The sequence below is a fragment of the Entelurus aequoreus genome, linkage group LG02 (assembly GCF_033978785.1).
Source record: "Entelurus aequoreus isolate RoL-2023_Sb linkage group LG02, RoL_Eaeq_v1.1, whole genome shotgun sequence".
In the NCBI taxonomy this organism is placed as follows: Eukaryota; Metazoa; Chordata; class Actinopteri; order Syngnathiformes; family Syngnathidae; genus Entelurus; species Entelurus aequoreus.
Genome location: NC_084732.1, coordinates 61,440,036 through 61,460,436, shown reverse-complemented (window position 1 = coordinate 61,460,436; position 20,401 = coordinate 61,440,036). Strand labels below are relative to the sequence as shown.

Below are 20,401 nucleotides of genomic sequence, written 5' to 3'. Positions count from 1 at the left end.
AACACTCTTATAAACACTACTGAAACACTCTTATAAATACTACTGAAACACTCTTACATACACTACTGAAACACTCTTATAAACACTACTGAAACACTCTTATAAACACTACTGAAACACTCTTATAAACACTACTGAAACACTCTTGTAAACACTACTGAAACACTCTTATAAATACTACTGAAACACTCTTACATACACTACTGAAACACTCTTATAAACACTACTGAAACACTCTTATAAACACTACTGAAACATTCTTACATACACTACTGAAACACTCGTATAACCACTACTGAAATGTTTTTGTCTCACGCACACACACGCACACACACACACGCACACACACACACACATGGAATTATTTTTCACTAGTATGTATAAACGGATTTCACCTGTGTGTGTGTGTGCTTTTTACACGTGTGTGTGAGGGACAACAATTTCAGTAGTATGTGTGCAAAGATTTCAGTTATGTGTATGAGCGCATCTTACCATTGTGTATACGAGCATTTTACCACTATGTGTAAGAGCATCTTACTAGTGTGTGTGAGCGATGTTGCATTCCGGTTCCGGTATAATCCCCGCCCCTTTTCAGACAAGTTTATTTTTATTTTTTTTAAAGCCAAGTTGTGGACAAAATGTCTGCCGACAAGTAGCTTAACCGAGGCGGGAGCTCCACTTCATAATTTGAGGGCTTCAGCGGAGAATATAAGAACACTTTCAATGCAACAAGGGTCGCGCTGCCGCCGTGGGTCGCACCTGCAGGACGCGGTACCTGAGCGTCCACACAGCGGTGCCTTTCTCCTCCCGACAGCCAAGCAGCCTGGAGCACTCGTTCCATTGCGAGTGTGCACCGCACACATGCAACGTTTTAGTTCATGGACATCGGGGCAAAAGGAGGAAAATGTAATTAGACATTATTTATTTCTAAATGATTGTTGAATCACACGAAATGTAAGACAACATGGCATTGTAGTGAGCTACAATGGTAACATGTCGAAATGTGAGTCACGTCGTGTTACGTCAGTAGCTAATCATATACTAATGATAATGGATTGCATTTATTTAGCGCTTATCATCGACTATATAAGGGGTCCCCAAACTACGGCCCGCGGGCCGGTTACGGCCCTCCAAAGTCCAACATCTGGCCCGCTGGAAAAAATAAATAAAAATTGTATTATTATTTTCAATCTGTCTTTTCTAATCCATTTTTTGGTGTCCCCTAGCCGCTCAGGCAAATCATATTGTCTACAAATGCATTTCCCTGTATGACTTATATTGTCTTAGCTGTTTTCATGTGATCTGATTGTTACATTCTTATTTCAGAGTCACCACACAGCTGCATGACCATTTCAACAAGGATGGAATAAACAACCTCTGGATTCATGGAACTTCTCTGCACACAAATATATTAATTGGAATATTCAATACAATTCTCATAAACATATTAAATATCCTTTTTTTTTTCTCTCAAAAAAGGTTCCCTATGCCTTATTTATATACTTTTCAATGCTTCTTGTAGTCAGACAATAGATATTGTTTGTCTAAAATTATAGTTTAAGTTAATGTGTTAATATTTACACCTAGCCCCTAACCTAAATACAATAATCATAAGACAAAAAAATTGTGTATCACAAACGTTTGGGACAAGTTTGGGGAGATTTCGACAAAGTGTGTGTGGTGGTGGGGGCTGGATGACATTGCTAGTCAGAACATAAAATAACTTAAAAACATCAACCGTAGAAACATAAATGTTCACAGCACAAACGTATTGCGGTGTTATTCTGATATTTTCAATAATAAAGTGGGCAACTTCATTCAGGTCTGTATAACAGGTTCCTTATTTATTTATTTTTTTACAAAATGTTTACACAAAATGTTAATTTGCAGAATACACTGCACAAGTAGGGATGATGTTTGATAAGGAATTATCGAGTTCGAGCCTATTATCGAATCCTCTTATCGAACCGATTCCTTATCGATTCTCTTATCGCATCCAGATAGGTTGTTGTATATGGAAAAAAACACATAATATTTGGTTTAACAAAAGCTCACTTTTATTATATAATAAAAAAATAAAATCTAATTAATAAATAAATATTGACTGTTACCCACCTAAAAAAATAAAATATAATAAATAAATATTGACTGTTGTTACCCAAAGTATATTAAGTGGGATTTTTCAGAGAAACAAATATATACAGTAACACAAAAACAACCTGTCTCTGTGATCACTATAAGTGTATAAATAATAATATAGTGTTAAATAAAATCAGTCCCTTGGGCACAAAACTGAAAATAATACAGCTCTCCAAAAAGTGCACTTCTGCTGCTATTTGACATAACTGTTTGTTATGATGCTTTTACATTTTTGCACTTTATGTCTTTATTGAAAGAAAATTCTATGAAGAGAAAAGTTCTTTGCAAATGTGGTTACAATGCTAAAAAATGAAAAGTTAAAGCTAAAAAAAGAAATACACTTTATTGAGTTAACATTATTTCTTTATGGGGGAAAATGTTATGAGCTAGAGAATATAACAACTACACTACCCAGCATGCAACGGGAGTTACGAGCATGCGCGGTAGCCCCGAAAAGTGTTGCATGTTGCCACGCTGTGAAAGTAAACGTCAAGAACTCAGCCAACACGCCTTGTCTGCATTATTTATAATTAGACAGACAACACATCTACAGTGTGATTTTGTTTTGTTTACAAGGAAAGAAAAACAAAAGTTAAAAAAGGGAGATATGTTGTATATATATGTATGTGCTGCGGTTGTTTTAAGAACGTTGCGACAGCTGCCGTAAAGGAGGTGCGTTGCTAGCCTGGTTGCTATGTTTCCGGTTGGTCGTAAAAGTGTTCGTCATGTGTTTTACCCTGCTAAAATCTCTCAGTAAAGTTATTCGATGGATTATAGCTTTTGTTTTGAACTTTATTACACCTTGGAGCGCTTTTTCCCATCCATTGTTTTCCTGCTTTCGCTATCTGCGCCTAATGACTGAGCTACGTGACGTCATTTCTTGTGATGTCCCACGGAGCATTTCTGGTCGGGACGGGATTCGAATAAAGAATCAACTCTTTTCCTTTACTATAGTGGTCTCGATAACGGGGATTCGAAAAAGGGATTCGAGTCCGAGGACTCGGTTCTTTTCTTATCAAACAACCGGGAAAACCGGTTTCGAGTATCATCCCTAGTGAAAAAAACATTTTAACAAACCTTATTATTCCCATGGTGTCCACTGAATAAAGTGCAGAATTGAAGTGAAAATGTCTATTCTATAGTTGCCATCATTTTCAAGTGGGTTCACTTGTTGAAAAATTTTCATCGTTGTCTCATTAATGTTTACATCTATGTCTGGAATTACACACCGACAAGTATTGAAAGGATATGAATAATGAGACATAAGGAACCATTCTGAGCCAAAAAAGGTTGTTTTCAACACACTGTTGAAAATAATATTCACAATGTTTCTATGTGAAATTTATTGACTATTCCAATTAATATATTTGTGTGCAAAGAAGTTCCATGAATCCAGAGGTTGTTTATTCCGTCCTTGTTGAAATGGTCATGCAGCTGTGTGGTGACTCTGAAATGAGAATGTAACAATCAGATCACATGAAAACAGCTAAGACAATATACGTCATACAGGGAAATGCATTTGTAGACAATATGATTTGCCTGAGCGGCTAGGGAACACCAAAAAATGGATTAGATTAGAAAAGACAGATTGAAAATAATAATACAAAAAACATTTTTTTCCCAGCGGGCCGGATGTTGGACTTTGGCGGGCCGTAACCGGGTTTGGGGACCCCTTATATAGTCGATGATAAGCGCTAAATAAATGCAATCCATTATCATTAGTATATGATTAGCTACTGACGTAACACGACGTTACTCACATTTCGACATGTTACTATTGTAGCTCACTACAATGCCATGTTGTCTTACATTTCGTGTGATTCAACAATCATTTAGAAATAAATAATGTCTAATTACCTTTTCCTCCTTTTGCCCCGATGTCCATGAACTGAAACGTTGCATGTGTGCGGTGCAAACTCGCAATGGAACGAGTGCTCCAGGCTGCTTGGCTGTCGGGACGAGAAAGGCACCGCTGTGTGGCCGCTCAGGTGCCACGTCCTGCGGGGGAGACCCATGGCGGCAGCGCGGCCCTTGTTGCATTGAAAGTGTTCTTATATTCTCCGCTGAAGCCCTCAAATTATGAAGTGGAGCTCCCGCCTCGGTTAAGCTACTGGTCGGCAGACATTTTGTCCACAACTTGGCTTTAAAAAAAATAAAAATAAACTTGTCTGAAAAGGGGCGGGGATTATACCGGAACCGGAATGCAACATCGCTCACACACACTAGTAAGATGCTCTTACACATAGTGGTAAAATGCTCGTATACACAATGGTAAGATGCGCTCATACACATAACTGAAATCTTTGCACACATACTACTGAAATTGTTGTCCCTCACACACACGTGTTAAAAGCACACAAACACACACACACACACACACACACACACACACACACACACACACACACACACACACACACACACACACACACACACACACACACACACACACACACACACACACACACACACACACACACACACACACACAGGTGAAATCCGTTTATACATACTAGTGAAAAATAATTCCAGGTGTGTGTGTGTGTGCGTGAGACAAAAACATTTCAGTAGTGGTTATACGAGTGTTTCAGTAGTGTATGTAAGAATGTTTCAGTAGTGTTTATAAGAGTGTTTCAGTAGTGTTTATAAGAGTGTTTCAGTAGTGTATATAAGAGTATTTCAGTAGTGTTTATAAGAGTATTTCAGTAGTGTATGTAAGAGTATTTCAGTAGTGTTTATAAGAATGTTTCAGTAGTGTATTTAAGAATGTTTCAGTAGTGTTTATAAGAGTTTCAGTAGTGTTTATAAGAGCGTTTCAGTAGTGTTTATAAGAGCATTTCAGTAGTGTTTATAAGAGTATTTCAGTAGTGTTTATAAGAGCATTTCAGTAGCGTTTATAAGAGCATTTCAGTAGTGTTTATAAGAGCATTTCAGTAGTGTTTATAAGAGCATTTCAGTAGTGTTTATAAGAGTATTTCAGTAGTGTCTATAAGAGCATTTCAGTAGTGTTTATAAGAGCATTTCAGTAGTGTATGTAAGAGCATTTCAGTAGTGTTTATAAGAGTGTTTCAGTAGTGTTTATAAGAGTGTTTCAGTAGTATATGTAAGAGCATTTCAGTAGTGTTTATAAGAGTGTTTCAGTAGGGTGTGTGAGAGAAAAAGATTTCAGTTGTTTATGTGAGAGCATTTCAGTAGTGTATGTAAGAGCATTTCAGTAGTGTTTATAAGAGTGTTTCAGTAGTGTGTATAAAAGAAAAAGATTTCAGTTGTTTATGTGAGAGCATTTCAGCAGTGTATGTATGAGGTAATTCTGAATAATGTCCCTAACGGCCCCTCATATAATGGGTCCCATTTTTATAGTCTTTGGTATGACTCGGCCGGGGTTTGAACTCATGACCTACCGATCTCAGGGCGGTATAAAAAATAATATAAGAGAATGACAGCATTTTATTAGTATTATTGCTGTGATTTCCTTACTATTAGTCATGACAACACAGATAAATTGGCGTGTGCTTAATCGTATGATTTGCCACAAATGTGCCAGTACTGAGACGACTAGAATTTAAACATGTTTACTTCCGGGTTTACTTCCGTAAACACATGCGACGTCAAGATGCCATGTCTGTATTCAGGTCAGTTTGCATTCACATTGGAGTCTGGAGTCTGTTTTTGTAATGTAAACAACTGCATAAAAAGATAATATTTGACAAATAAAAAATCTGAGTTGGACATCCAACCCCGCAGTGTTGTAAAGGCACTGAACACAGTGCCTTTACAACCCTTAAAATAGGCTTAACGCCAATGCATCCATCTATCATTTCTAGTGGGCAACAGAGAACAAAGCAACTATGCTACGCTATAACCTATTTCTTTTTTGGAAGGCCAAGTACTTTTCATCGACTCTGAATCATATATATACGTGGGGTCTTCTCCTTCAGTTTAGTTTAGTGAAGAGCTACTAAGGCTTGCCAAATTGCTAACACCTTACCTGCTAACGTTAGCTGTGGTTGACTGGTTGATTGAGCTCACTACATGACTAATTCATTTATTTATTTAAATGATCACAATTAAAGGGGAAGTGCACTTTTTTGAGAAAATGTTGCCTATCATTCACAATCTTTATGTAAGGCAACAACACAATTTTTGCTTTTTTCATGCACTTACAAGTAAATAAATGCAAGCAAACGTCCGCTTACAACGGAGTCTATGCGAGTCGCTCTATTCTTCCTATAAAGCACTTTAGAAAAACATCCAAACACTTCATCAATGTTTTATATACACACTGTAAGTATATATGTAATGTAGTAACAGGTACACTCACAATAACATGTAATATTTATGTATTTTGCTCATTTTAAGCATATGGCGGTGTATTAAATTCATAGACGCATCACTACGTACACGTTTTCCTTCGACATCACTAGAGACAACAAACAAAAGAAAACATCACTTACTATACAATGTCTGCTCTCACTGGGATGTCGACTGATGGGAGGTTGATATATTCCCGTTTAGATGAAGAATGACTCATAATCCTCGCGAAAAGAAAAGTGGAGGTAGAACGAGCGTTTTGTTCACCATTGCAGGGGCTAAATTGGCTGTCAAAGTTGACCAACTTCTCAGTTTATGTCCATATCATTTTGCTATCCAGATGAGAGGCATGATTTATAATCTAGAAAATTAACTTTCACGAGCTCCGAGGCAAATACAATGTCAATACAGCCAGCATAACGATGTTACCTCTCTCTGATCAATGCGCTGCTAAATGTAGGCCCTTAACGTACTTAGGGCCATACTTTTCAGGTCATGTAATGTAAATGGAGTATCGTTGGCTCTTTTTGGATAGTTACTTATTGTGTTTTATGGTCGGAATAAACTCAATAGATGCAATGACGTAATGGCTCTCATTGGCTCCTTTTTAAACAGAATTATTTACAAGTTAGAATGCATTTAAAAATGACATGTGTGTTCTTGTCTCTTATAAGAATTGTGAATTACAGGCAATATTTAAAAAAAAGTACAGTTCACCTTTAACGCGATTATTTTACACCCCCTAACTGTTATATAAATAAATAACACATGTATTTAGTATCAAATGAAGTGAGGGTTTTACTTGTGTGTGTGTGTGTGTATATATATATATATATATATATATATATATATATATATATATATATATATATATATATATATATATATATATATATATATATATATATATATATATACACACACCAATGTTTTAGAATCTGAAGAAAAAACACACCATTATAGATGATACATATCAGATACATCTAAAATATAGACTAAGATTGATGTCACCAAGTGCCACCCTCACCTATCTCTGTTGTAGCCAACCTCTGCCGTGACATTGGGGGACGGGATAAGCAGGTCCACCACACCAGTCTCCAACTCCTTTGAACACATTTGCAGACCAATGAGCACAATCAAATCCTTACCATTCTGAAAAGTCTAAAAATGATGGTTGGTTTCTCCTACCTGACACATTTCTGTTATAGTATCATCAAAGACGCCGCCTGCGTCATCCGCTCCCTCGCCCACCAGCTTTACCTTCCAGGCCCTTGAGGGAAGTCGAAGGTCTGAAGCGTTCAGCTTCACCACCTGGCGAGCAATCTGCACAAAAATGGGTTTGCACTTCCTTCCCCTGCAAGGAGTCAATACAGGAGAATATATCTGAGCAACAATGCAGTGTCAGCAAATATGCCACTGCAAGTAACAGCTACTGACCTCGTAGAGATCCGTTTGACTGTGATCTGGGGGCCATAATTCTTGCCTTGCACCATGGTTTTGCCAATGGAACGCACCATGGGTAGAGTGTATACCCTTGGAGCTAACAGGGGTCTTAGTTTGCCCTGAACAATACCCCATGTACCGGCGTTGTAGTGGGAGGTGCAGCTCTGTCAACGCATGGTAATCAACAGTTGGCTCGTTAGTAGAACACAATGCCTTCATGTGTTACAAATTTAAACTTTGTTAGACACATATTTAACCAGAAACGTAATAGTACCCAACCCTGGTGACTCTCAAAAATTGGATACATTTCTTTCCCAACTCATGGAAAATCAACAAAAAACTGTTTTCAGTTTATATGCCTTGGTTTCCTGAATGTGTTTGTTTCCTTTTGATACCTGATTGTTGGGACTGAGGTTGAGGAGCCTCCAAGAGGAGTACATGAGATCAGAGAAGTGGTAAAGCAGACGCAGCCGAGCCCTCACCGCCTCCAAGCTCACTTCCTTGAGCACGGCGTACTGAGGGGGCACAGCCACAGGCAGACCCAGCTGGAGAGGAACTGAAGAGCCTACAGGGAAATGGAGAGAAGCCTCTTGTCAGTCATCCACTCTCTTTTTCTCTGTGGGTGGAGGCAGGGTCGCAAACACATATACAGAAGTTGAAGCTTGTAATGTAAATGTACTAGATTATCGTACAGAAATGGATCCAGATAAGCACTTAAAGGGGAACTGCCCTTTTTTTTTGGAATTGTTCACAATCATTATGAAAGACATGACAACGGATGGATTTAAAAAAAAAAAAAAAGCATTCTAACTTGTAAATAAATTTAAATAAAAGTCTGCTTACAGCGGAGCCAATAAGGAGTCCTCTATTCAGCCCATAAAATCCAATAAATAACCATTCAAAAAGCGCCAACAATAATCCATTTACATTTCGTGTCATTATAAGTGGTAACGCAGATGAACTATTTATAGTGGCGACTTAATCACTACCGTGTGTCCCTATGTTTACATCATCGCCTGGTCTCTGTTTCCTTGCTTCCCTGCTCTTTGGAAGTTTGTTGTAGACCATAAATCATGCATCTCACCTGTAAAGTAGATGGCTGAGGATGTAATCCGAGAAGTTGGTACACTTTGAAAGCCATTTAGCTGGCAAGAACAAAAAAAGGACGCTTGGTTACCGACTCCCCACCCCCAGTATTTTTGAGAGGATTATGAGAAATTTTTCACTTAAATGGGAATATGTGAACATCCCAGCAGTCGGCATCCTATTGACAGCAGATCTAGAACAGTAAGTGATGTTTTATTATGTTTGTTGGCGCTCATGAAGTCTGCAGTGAGTAGTAATCAGTGATGAAGAAAAAAAAAAGAAGCAAAGGTTGAGATGTGTTTTTTAAATTATTGCGCCGCTAATGCTTAAAAAGATCAAAATACGTATATATTAAACGTTATTGTAAATGTGCTGCTTACTACATTATATATATACTTACATCATGTACCGTAATTTCCGGACTATAAGCCGCACCTGACTATAAGCCGCACCAGCTAAATTTAGGGGAAAATACAGATTGCTCCATATATAAGCCGCACCCGACTATAAGCCGCAGGGTTTTGATGTGTAATTACCGTAGTATATAGGGGTTCCTGCTACCACGGAGGGGATTGTCGGGACAGAGATGACTGTTTGGGAACGCAAAGCGTCCCATTTATTAACAATAAATCTTTCAATCATTCAATCAAACTTTCACATCTTTGACATGGCGAACAGCATTCGTGGAGAGTACAAATAATACAACGGTGCAAAGTAATACAAAGTGCTCGCCTGTACGTTATCAAAATAACCAGCCTACCGGTATATGAAAAGTCAGTCTTTAATCATTGTGTCATCGTCTTCCTCCTGCGTACTAAAACCACCGAAATCCTCTTCGTCGGTGTCGGAGAAGAACAGGCCGTAAATAAGCCGCACCCTTGTATAAGCCGCAGGGACCAGAACGAGGGGAAAAAGTAGCGGCTTATAGTCCGGAAATTACGGTATATAAAACCCTAATGGAAGTGATTATGTGTTTTAAAGGGCTTTAAAGGCAGAATTGAGCAGCTTCCATAGTGTAAGCAGACTTTTGATCGCATTTATTTATTAAGAATGCATTAAACGAAAATAACATTCATCATCATGTCTCTCATAACCATTGTGAAAAATGGGCAAAATTCCAAAAAAAAGTGCAATTCCCCTTTAACCTTTTGAGCTACGCTGCTGACTGACTAACCAACGGCAACGATTACATTGTTACAATTTTTCTTACAGTTGTTAATAAAGGGGTTATACTTGTATAGCGCTTTTCTACCTTCAAGGTACTCAAAGCGCTTGACAGTATTTCCACATTCATCCATTCACACACTGATGGCGGGAGCTGCCATGCAAGGCGCTAACCAGCAGCCATCAGGAGCAAGGGTGAAGTGTCTTGCCCAAGGACACAACGGACGTGACTAGGATGGTAGAAGGTGGGGATTGAACCCCAGTAATCAGCAACCCTCCGATTGCTAGCACGGCCACTCTACCAACTTCGCCACGCCGCCCCTCAACGAGCTTAAACAGAAAAAGTGGATTTTGTAAGTTGCTGGTAGAATCCAGGTTATTACTGTTGGTTTTTAAAGCTCTCATCGTATCCCATTGGGTTGAGTTTTTTCTTCATGCCTTCTCTGTCATCATGTCTATCCATCTCTCTCGTGCTGTCACTTTGATTGAATCATGTGACATGTGCCGAGATGCCACAAATTTTATATTGACTCACGCGGACATTTTCTTTAGTACCGTATTTTTCGGACTATAAGTCGCAGTTTTTTTCATAGTTTGGGTGCGACTTATACTCAGGAGCGACTTATGTGTGAAATTATTAACACATTACTGTAAAATATAAAATAATATTATTTAGCTCATTCACGTAAGAGACTAGAAGTATAAGATTTCATCGGATTTAGCTATTAGGAGTGACAGATTGTTTGGTAAACGTATAGCATGTTCTATATGTTATAGTTATTTGAATGACTCTTACCATAATACTGTATGTTACGTTAACATACCAGGCACGTTCTCAGTTGGTTATTTATGCGTCATATAACGTACACTTATTCAGCCTGTTGTTCATTCTTTATTTATTTTAAATTGCCTTTCAAATGTCTATTCTTGGTGTTGGGTTTTATCAAATACATTTCCCCCAAATAATGCGACTTATACTCCAGTGCGACTTATATATGTTTTTTTTCTTTCTTTATTATGCATTTTCGGCCGGTGCGACTTATACTCCGGAGCGACTTATAGTCAGAAAAATACGGTAATAAGAACATGGCGGACCAGAACTTCATGGGCAATTTGTAAAGCAGATTCCAGTATTGGCCCGTGCGGTCATAAAGGTTGGAAAACCTCTTTCATAAAAAAGTAGTTGATGCCTGGTGGAACAGTGTGGGTTTCTAGGACGACAATTTTTTATTTGACAATAACAGAGTGTGAGATTCAGGTTGAGCATATGATGACCTGGTGCTCGGGGTGGCACTGAAGCAGCGGTCCATGCTGCGCTGTGGCAGCGCCCAGCAGTGATCTGGTTAATGTTCTTTCCCTGCAGCGCTGTCACCAGGGTAGGTTCTCTCACATGATTGGTGTGGCTCAGGCCGAGCTAAAAAGACAATGTTACATTTTAAGGAAATGAAGTTAGATTTTTGGATGAATGATCTATTGTAGTAGTCTAAACTATACATCACAAAACAATAGTATTCTAAAACCTTTTTTTTTTAGAAACATTTTCACACCTGGCCCTCCAAGTTGCTGCCCCATGTGTAAACGTCCCTAGTGGACGAAAGAACTAAAGTGTGCTCAGCTCCTGCAGCAACATCCTGGATGTGGAGGCCAGATAGAGCCGGCACCTGTTGAGGACGGTTGTGGTTTCTTGCCCGAGCTTCCGGCAAACCAATGAGTCGGTCTGCATAAAAATACCATATCACACTTCACAATGATTTGACAAAAAACAAAACAAAACTATAGCCTAATATTGAGACAGACTTTTTTTTTCTTATGCAGTTATATTTAAAAAAAACAATCTCATAAATAAATACCACAAAACAATATTACAAAATAATTCTAAAAAGTAATTAAGTTGTAGTTACGGATCAACAACATAATATATTTAAAATATTAATTTATATCAAGGAACAATAATAATTAAGCAACATTGACTGGAACATACCTTTGCCAAATGTAAACACTTTGCCGTCTTTGGTTAAAGCCACAGAGAATTGTGTTCCACAGGCCACTTTTTTGATGCCAAGTCCACATAACATTTCCACTTTCTAGGGATTTAAAAAAATATGTAACTTACCTATATAGCGCAAAAATAAAACACTGAGATTATCGAACAGCCAATCAGTCCCGACCTGAGGTGAAGACTTGGCTGTGGAATTGCCAAGTCCCAGTTTCCCATAGTCCCCATCACCAAAAGCCCACACCATCATTCCATCAGCAGAAATGACCAAAGTGTGGTTCAGACCACATGCAACCTTAAAGAGAAAACAAAGGAAATATTGAGCAGTCATTAATCCCTACTCAATACATGTATTTATTTACCTGCAGTAAACTGTCCATTTAACATGATTGTAAACTTTCAAAATGTGTGTACATAACAAATCTAAAAATGTCCCCTTTTAATTCAGTCCCCTTTTCCTACCTGACCAACTTGGTACCCTTCCAGAGCAGTGACCTTCTCTGGCAACTTTTTGTTGGATGTGTTCCCCAAGCCAAGTCTGCCATAATCACCATTACCGAAAGAGAAAAGCTTTCCATCAGCTGTTACGACAGCTGAGTGTTTGAAACCGCAAGACATCTGGAAGAGAAAAAAAACACTTTAATTTAATCTAAGAAATTACTTGTATGGTACTAATTGGCTCTTTTAGTTAGTTATATACAGTACATCTCTCCAAGATTTTGCAGGATTTAAATGAATGTTGCGGCCTAAAATACCTTATTTCTCAGCAGATTTTTGAAAAGGTTACAGGAAGAGTTGCAATGATTTTAGACCTGTGATATTATGAATTTGAACATTTTACATGATGCTCGTAAACTTAACCCCAAAAAGCCCAACATTTCAATGAATCTAACAAAATATGTTTTATTTGCACACAAATGTTTGAATAGCTTGGAAACGAAGCATTGCTGCTTTAGTAGTTTTATTACAACAGTGTAACAAAACCAAAAGTACAAAGCAGACACTAGATGGATGTAAAAGCACATTCTCTAACCATTTTCCCGACCAAATTACTGTATTATAAAAACAAACCCTACCAAAGGCTCACCTTTCGCCCGCTGTCTGTTCTGTTGGGCACAAGACGCAGACATTCTCTTTGTTTGTTTTATGCTTGAAAAATGCTTGTCCATCATAAAGTTACATTTACGTTCCAACACATTGCACATAGTTTATCTCCGCTTCCATAGGGAGCACGATCCACAGCGGTAATTATAGTTAGTAAATGAGGGACAATTAGAGATTATCATTACATGTCCACATCTCTGTCAACGTAAACAAGTAAGTGGGGATTTATTTGTGTTACTAAATATTTATATATTACTTCACCGAGAAAGCTTTGCGCTGTAGATGAGACCTGGAAGAAGGTCTGAGCGACCGATTTACGAGAGTTGGGCCATTGCAGCAATAAAGAGTTGATATTACGCTACACATGCATATATTGCTGCACAAAGCTGCTCTTTGCTGTCTACAAAAGAAACAAACATAATATTTGATTAGACGGCTGACAAGCAGCTGCTCAGGCACAAATTTGATTGGCGAAAATGATGATTATCCAAAATGTGCAAGATGTTGCAAGGATTGGAGAAAGTTGTAAATCTGCGCATAATTTGCGATAATGAATTCAAGAGGGTCTGTTATAACAACTATGATTTGAATTTGCGTCAATTGGTGCAATTAGCATGTAATGAATTCAAGAGGGTCTGTTATAACAACTATATTTGACCAAATCTTACTATCGTATGTTCTCTGTACTCTTTGTGACTTCAAGACTGACCTGTATCACCTCTTCTCCTTGCAAAGCTTCAATCTGTCTGGGTCGGCGCTGACGGTCACTATTCCCGTGGCCAAGCTTGCCATAGTCACCGTCGCCCCAACTAAACACCTCACCACTCTCTGTCAACGCCATGGAGTGGCCATCACTACCACAGGATGTCACCAGCTGAGTAACTACAAAACCTGATGAACATCAAAACAATTAAAAGGTCAGGGTAGATGTTAATTACTGAAGACAACTATCGTATGGTCATCTTAAATCCCTGTGTGACTTATCACACCGAATTGCAGATAGCTGAGTCTAGGCTGAATCTCAATTTTCCTACTTACCCCTTTCTTAGCCTTTGGTTTTTCATGTTCACGAACATGCAGTGTACCAATTTAGTAGGGTAAAAAGGACCTATGATGAGTTTGATATACATTTAATACATTGTGGTCTAGATAATATGTATTGGATAGGGGTGTAACAAATGGTTTTAACAATGATTCAATTCAGAATTGGTGGTTGCTGAAACAATTCATGGACGATATTATTTTTTTAGAACGATACCATCCACAACAATTCAGTGAGTTGTAATTGATCCATTAACATTTTAGCAAAAAAACAAATAAATCAAGCAGTGTGACTGTGAAATAAATATTGGATGTTAGACACTACAGGTTAAGTTTCCTATATTCCTGTTATTTTTTGTAACGGAATTAGGTATAAATGAATTTTGGATACAAACAAGCGAGTAAACAACAATTAATGGCCAATGCGTTGACATGTTATTTGAATAAAGTGCAACCAACACTTTAGGTGGTATTAAGAAGAGGAAACACTTTCCGCTCTCATTTTCAATATACCAGAAATGTTCAATAAAAGTACAGTAACAAACATTTTAACTGTAGATTTGCCTGTTACTTCTGCTTTTGTTTTTCAACATAAAATACAATATTCATATAAAAAATAAAGTGCAACCATTGCTCTTCAAGTAAAATTAACAGTAGGTTTACCTGCTACTTTTACTGTTGTTTTTGACATAAAATAGTAGTAGTAGTAGTGAATTATATTTATATAGCGCTTTTCTCTAGTGACTCAAAGCGCTTTACATAGTGAAACCCAATATCTAAATTACATTTAAACCAGTGTGGGTGGCACTGGGAGCAGGTGGGTAAAGTGTCTTGCCCAAGGACACAACGGCAGTGACTAGGATGGCGGAAGCGGGAATCGAACCTGGAACCCTCAAGTTGCTGGCACGGCCACTCTACCAACCGAGCTATGCCGCCCCAAAATAATACAAATACAAAATACAATTATATAAATTAGGTTGATTGGCAACACTAAATTGGTCCTAGTGTGTGAATGTGAGTGTGAATGTTGTCCATCTATCTGTGTTGGCCCTGTGATGAGGTGGAGACTTGTCCAGGGTGTACCCCTCCTTCCACCCGAATGCAGCTGGAATAGGCCCCAGACACCCCCGTAACCCAGAGAGGGACAAGCGGTAGAAAATGGATGCGTAAGTGCAACCAAATCTCTTCAAGTTAAATGAGCAATGGTTTAGCCTGCTACTACTCTCATTTTAATAAACAGCGACTATAGCAGAGAAAAGTCATAACAATTGCAAACGCCACAAGACAATGACATAAAGCCATAACACGACAATACAACGACAAAAAGGAAGTGACAGCGGACAAGTTTAGGCAACCTACCAACTTCCTGAGACGGAAAGTTGAAAAGGGTGTAATGAACCAAGTTGGATAAGTAAGTCAAATGTGATCACTTTTTCAGTCATAAGTACCTTTTTTAAATTTTTCAATAACACTAATATACTCTGTTCACGAAGTTGGTCCGACGCCGTAACTTGCTCCGCTGTTACTTACGTCATGTCCGTCGCTTCCTTTGTGGCTTAAAGTTGTGTTACGGATTTATACTATTGTGTTGTGGTGTTTGTATTTGTTGTGGCTTTTGCAATTGTGCTGTAGCTGCAGCCCGGTGTGTCTGTGAGACGACAGCTGGAGAGAGTCAATCCAGCCAAGTCAGCAGGCCCTGACCGAGTCAACCCCTGGGTCCTGAAGACTTGTGCTGCTCCGCTAACTGAGATCCTGCACTTCATCTTCAACCTGAGTCTGAAGCTAGAACGAATACCAGTGCTATGGAAAACATCCTGCATAGTGCCGGTGCCCAAGAAGCCCATCCCATCGGGCTTGAACGACTTCAGACCTGTTGCCCTGACGTCTCAGGTCATGACGGTCCTCGAGAGACTTGTGCTGGATCAGCTGAGACCCCTGGTGGCTCCTTCCCTGGATCCTCTACAGTTTGCATATTAGCCCCATGTAGGAGTGGATGATACTGTTATCTACCTGCTGCATCATGCTCACTCTCACCTGGATGGTGGGAAGGGCACTGTGAGGATCATGTTCTTTGATTTCTCCAGTGCCTTTAACACCATTCAGCCAAATCTGATGAGTGACAAGTTGCTCAGGATGGGTGTCAGTTCATCCATTGTCTCCTGGGTCACTGATTACTTGTCTGACAGGCCCCAGTTTGTGCGACTGGGGAGCTCCCTGTCGGATACTGTGGTCAGTGGTGTAGGTGCTCCACCTGTCTCCTTTCCTGTTCACTCTGTACACCTCAGACTTCCAGTACAGTTCCAGGTCCTGCCACCTGCAGAAATACTCTGACGACTCTGCTGTGGTCGGGTGTATCAGAGAGGGACAGGAATTGGAGTACAGGACACTGATCGCTGACTTTGTGGAGTGGTCTCAGGCGAACCATCTGGTCCTTAATGTGGACAAGACCAAGGAGCTGGTCATCGACTTCAGGAAGAGAATGACCCCGGTGGAGCCCATCAAGATCCAGGGCCGGGAGGTGGCAGTAGTGGGGCAGTATAAGTACCTGGGAGTCCATTTGAACAGCAGACTGGACTGGAAGGACAACTGCAAAGCTGTTTACAAGAAGGGCATGAGCAGACTCTTTTTCCTGAGGAAGCTTAGGTCCTTTAATGTGTGCAGCAAGCTGTTGGAGATATTTTATCAGTCTGTTGTGGCCAGTGCCCTGTACTTTGCAGTGGTTTGTTGGGGGAGCAGCACCAGCAAAAGGGACTCAAACCGGATTGATAAACTGATCCGGAAAGCCGGCCAAACTATTGGCACGCAGTTGGAGGCGTTTGTGTCAGTGAGGGACAGGAGGACACTGGACAAACTGCTGGCCATCATGGACAATCCTGCCCACCCACTCCACCTGACAATTGAGGGACAGCGGAGTTCATATTCCAACAGGCTCCTTCAGCTTCCTTCCCACACTGTGCGATTCAAGAACTCCTTCATTCCGCACTCCATCCAGCTGTATAATCACTCGCCATACAGCAATAGATGATATCTGCCTATTACCTGACACCTTCTATGTCAGCTACTTCTTTGTTTTTAACGTCTATCTTCTATTTTCTGCTGGATCTACTCTCTATTTTATGCTGCTGCTGTCACATATACTGTAATATTGTACATGGTAATTGTTATATATTGTGTATATGTTATAGACATAATATAATATATCTGTATATATAATATACTGTACACATATTATGTATATATTCGTATATATGTTATATTTTATATCGCTATATTTAGTCTATTTATACCTGCATTGTCCTTTCTATCCTTACACTTTCCATCATTGTAACTGAGCTACTGTGTTGAACAATTTCCCTTGTGGATCATTAAAGTTTGTCTAAGTCTAGCTGAAAGTTGTTATGTTGTAATTTATGTTATTGTCTTGTCACTTTTGTATCTGCCTTTCTCGACCACCGTAGCTATTCTTGTTTTGCCGACTGATGGCGATGATGCCACAGACGGGCAGACTTGAATTGTGTTTAATGTCCTTATCATTAAAAGCGTTAAACTTCACATGAAGTCTGCCGTTCTTAAATCCAATGGTTTTTTTTTTTTTTTTAAATATGAATAAAATCCATCAATTTCCTTTTTAAAACAATGTTGGATTGATACCCATCTTCCGGAAGGCAAACTTGCATATGTTGAATCTAAGCAATATAAATCGATGTATATCGATAAATCGTTATACTCCTAGTATGCTTTCGTGTAAATGTGGCATAAATTGTCTCCACAATCACATTTATATAACCAGTTTTCGGACACTGTCTGCAAGATGTTTCTGGAGGCGTTCCCAGATAGCAAATGAAACCACGTCCAATCTTCTCCAAAAGTATCATAATTTATCTTTTGAAAATGTATGCTATGTAAAAGGGAACTGCACTTCTTTTTTTTTTTTATATGCCTATTGTTCAAAATCAATATGAGGGACAAGAATATTTTTTTAGGATACTATTGATGATAAATAATACTTGCAAGATGCAGTTAGTGGGAGTCATCGTTGTAGCCTTCAAAGCCTTCTAAAACAACTTCAAAACCCTCCATTGTTTTATATACACAGGAAACCAGTGGTGTCTCATTTCTTAGAACGTATTTTCTAACACCATGTCTTGGCCATCTGTCTTGAAGGGTGAGGGTTAGGGGTATAACAAAGGGGGAAGGGTTAAGGGGGAGAATTGGGATTCAGCTTAGCCTTTGACTTCTGGAGTGGTCTCAAGAGCAAACAAATTCAAAGAGAAGAACATTTTTAACATTACCTTGAAGAGCTGAGATGACAGTCAGGACATGCAGGTCGTCAGAGTTGCCTTGTCCCAGGCGACCATAGCTGCCCTCTCCACATGCCAACACAGTCCCGTTAGGTTGAATAACAAAAGTGCAGTTCTGACCACACACCACCTGTTAGAGAGAAAGATGGTGAAAGATGGACTAAATGTAATCATCATTTTAATATCTGACAGAAAATTTAGAGTGAAAGTGCGCACAAACAGAGCTGAGTATGGGAGAGACTGTGGATAAACTGAACTGGACTAGCACGCAGGCACACTCATCGGGTGTGACGTCCCAAAAGGACACTAGAGGCATCCCGGCGTGTGTTTACCAGAAGATGTGGGCATTTGTCCGTATTTTTTTAAATCTTTAATATGTGTCTTACTTAGACAGATCAGTTTAAGATTGTATCTACAATCAATATGGCGCTGGAAAACTAGTTTGGTTGATGCAAATTGTTGTTTATTAAACATTATTCTTTTTTAAACAGCTTAACAAAATATGGACACAGAACTTCACTGCAGGAGTGGGACTCCTTTTTAGCCCTGGAGTTACATGCCTCAGACAGGCCCACTTTTTATTATTTGTCGACTGATTATAATAAAATAATGTGATGACAACTTAGTGTTTAGTGCCTATTAATTGTGTATTTTGGCAAAAACTGATTTCCAAATTAGAGCAAATGAAGTGTTCTTTACATTGTAGATTTTTAAGTAATTGCGTTATGACATTGTCTTTATGTAAACACCCATGGCATAGTCAATATGACAATGTAATTTGTGTAATCATCGAAGATTCATATATTTTCTTTAAAAAAGCTAAAAAAAAAATTTAAAATTACATTTAAATGTGTATAATTAGTACTACAATATATGTTTTCTTGTATTATATCGTTTTGCTCTATTTTTCAATTGTTGCTGCTTATTGTACAATGTAACACAGGCCGTATACCAGTGGCGTTTTCTGGTCTTTCAAGTAGGGGAAGCTCATTTTCAGCTACTAAAAGGACCAGTGTCCGCCCTGAGATCGGTAGGTTGGAGTTCAAATCCCAGCCGAGTCATACCAAAGACTATAAAAATGGGACCCATAACCTCCCTGCTTGGCACTCAACAACATAGGGTTGGAGTTGGGGGTTACATCACCAAAATGATTCCCGGGCGCGGCGCCGCTGCTGCCCACTGTTCCCCAAGGGGATGAGACAAATGCAGAGGACAAATTTCACCACATCTAGTGTGTGTGTGACAATCATTGGTACTTTAATCTTTAATCTTAATCTCAAAAACAGAATGAACTTTAATTTTTTACTGAATTATGACATAAAAGAATGTACATAAAATATAGAATGTGGGATTTACAATATTAACTATGAACAATAAAACACTGAATATTGAGAATGTATGAACGTCGCTCCGCTACTTCCCAAACCCCCTCCTTGATCGATATCTTTTATAATCGAGCAAAAGCAACAAGGATGCAACAAACATGGGTAAAATAAAGGCAAAAGGATAAAAAAAAAACACCCACTTATTCGATATTTACATCGAGCATCATTATTCAGCACTATCTACTCGTGACATTGCGTATCACAGTCAGTTTAACTGCATATCATGAAACGTACTAGTATGTCACTCAAAAGTGCAGATTTGAACCATTGGAATCATTTCTATAGTTTAAAAAACATTCTGCAGTCTGCATTGGCGTGTGTATTATGTTGTATTATGCCCAGGTAGCCCAGTTAACTGCTTTTTTTATGCTGTTTTGCAAGACCCGTGTCACGTGACTTCAAACTTGACATATTGACTGGTTCGGAAACAG

At 38.9% G+C, this 20,401-nt stretch overlaps 1 protein-coding gene across 10 annotated transcripts in view; it reads right to left on the bottom strand.

The window, feature by feature from the left end:
• The window catches only part of herc1 (HECT and RLD domain containing E3 ubiquitin protein ligase family member 1), a 159,237-nt gene that overhangs the window by 8,361 nt on the left and 130,475 nt on the right, over positions 1-20,401 (bottom strand). For all 10 annotated transcript variants that reach the window (XM_062030430.1, XM_062030431.1, XM_062030432.1 and 7 more), the window contains 11 exons: positions 18,577-18,715; positions 13,953-14,134; positions 12,602-12,757; positions 12,312-12,434; positions 12,125-12,227; positions 11,691-11,860; positions 11,419-11,557; positions 8,289-8,458; positions 7,888-8,057; positions 7,639-7,804; positions 7,478-7,554 (listed from right to left, as the gene is read on the bottom strand). In XM_062030430.1, the coding sequence (XP_061886414.1) occupies positions 7,478-7,554; positions 7,639-7,804; positions 7,888-8,057; positions 8,289-8,458; positions 11,419-11,557; positions 11,691-11,860; positions 12,125-12,227; positions 12,312-12,434; positions 12,602-12,757; positions 13,953-14,134; positions 18,577-18,715 (1,595 nt within the window). The remainder of the gene's footprint in view (positions 1-7,477; positions 7,555-7,638; positions 7,805-7,887; positions 8,058-8,288; positions 8,459-11,418; positions 11,558-11,690; positions 11,861-12,124; positions 12,228-12,311; positions 12,435-12,601; positions 12,758-13,952; positions 14,135-18,576; positions 18,716-20,401) is intronic.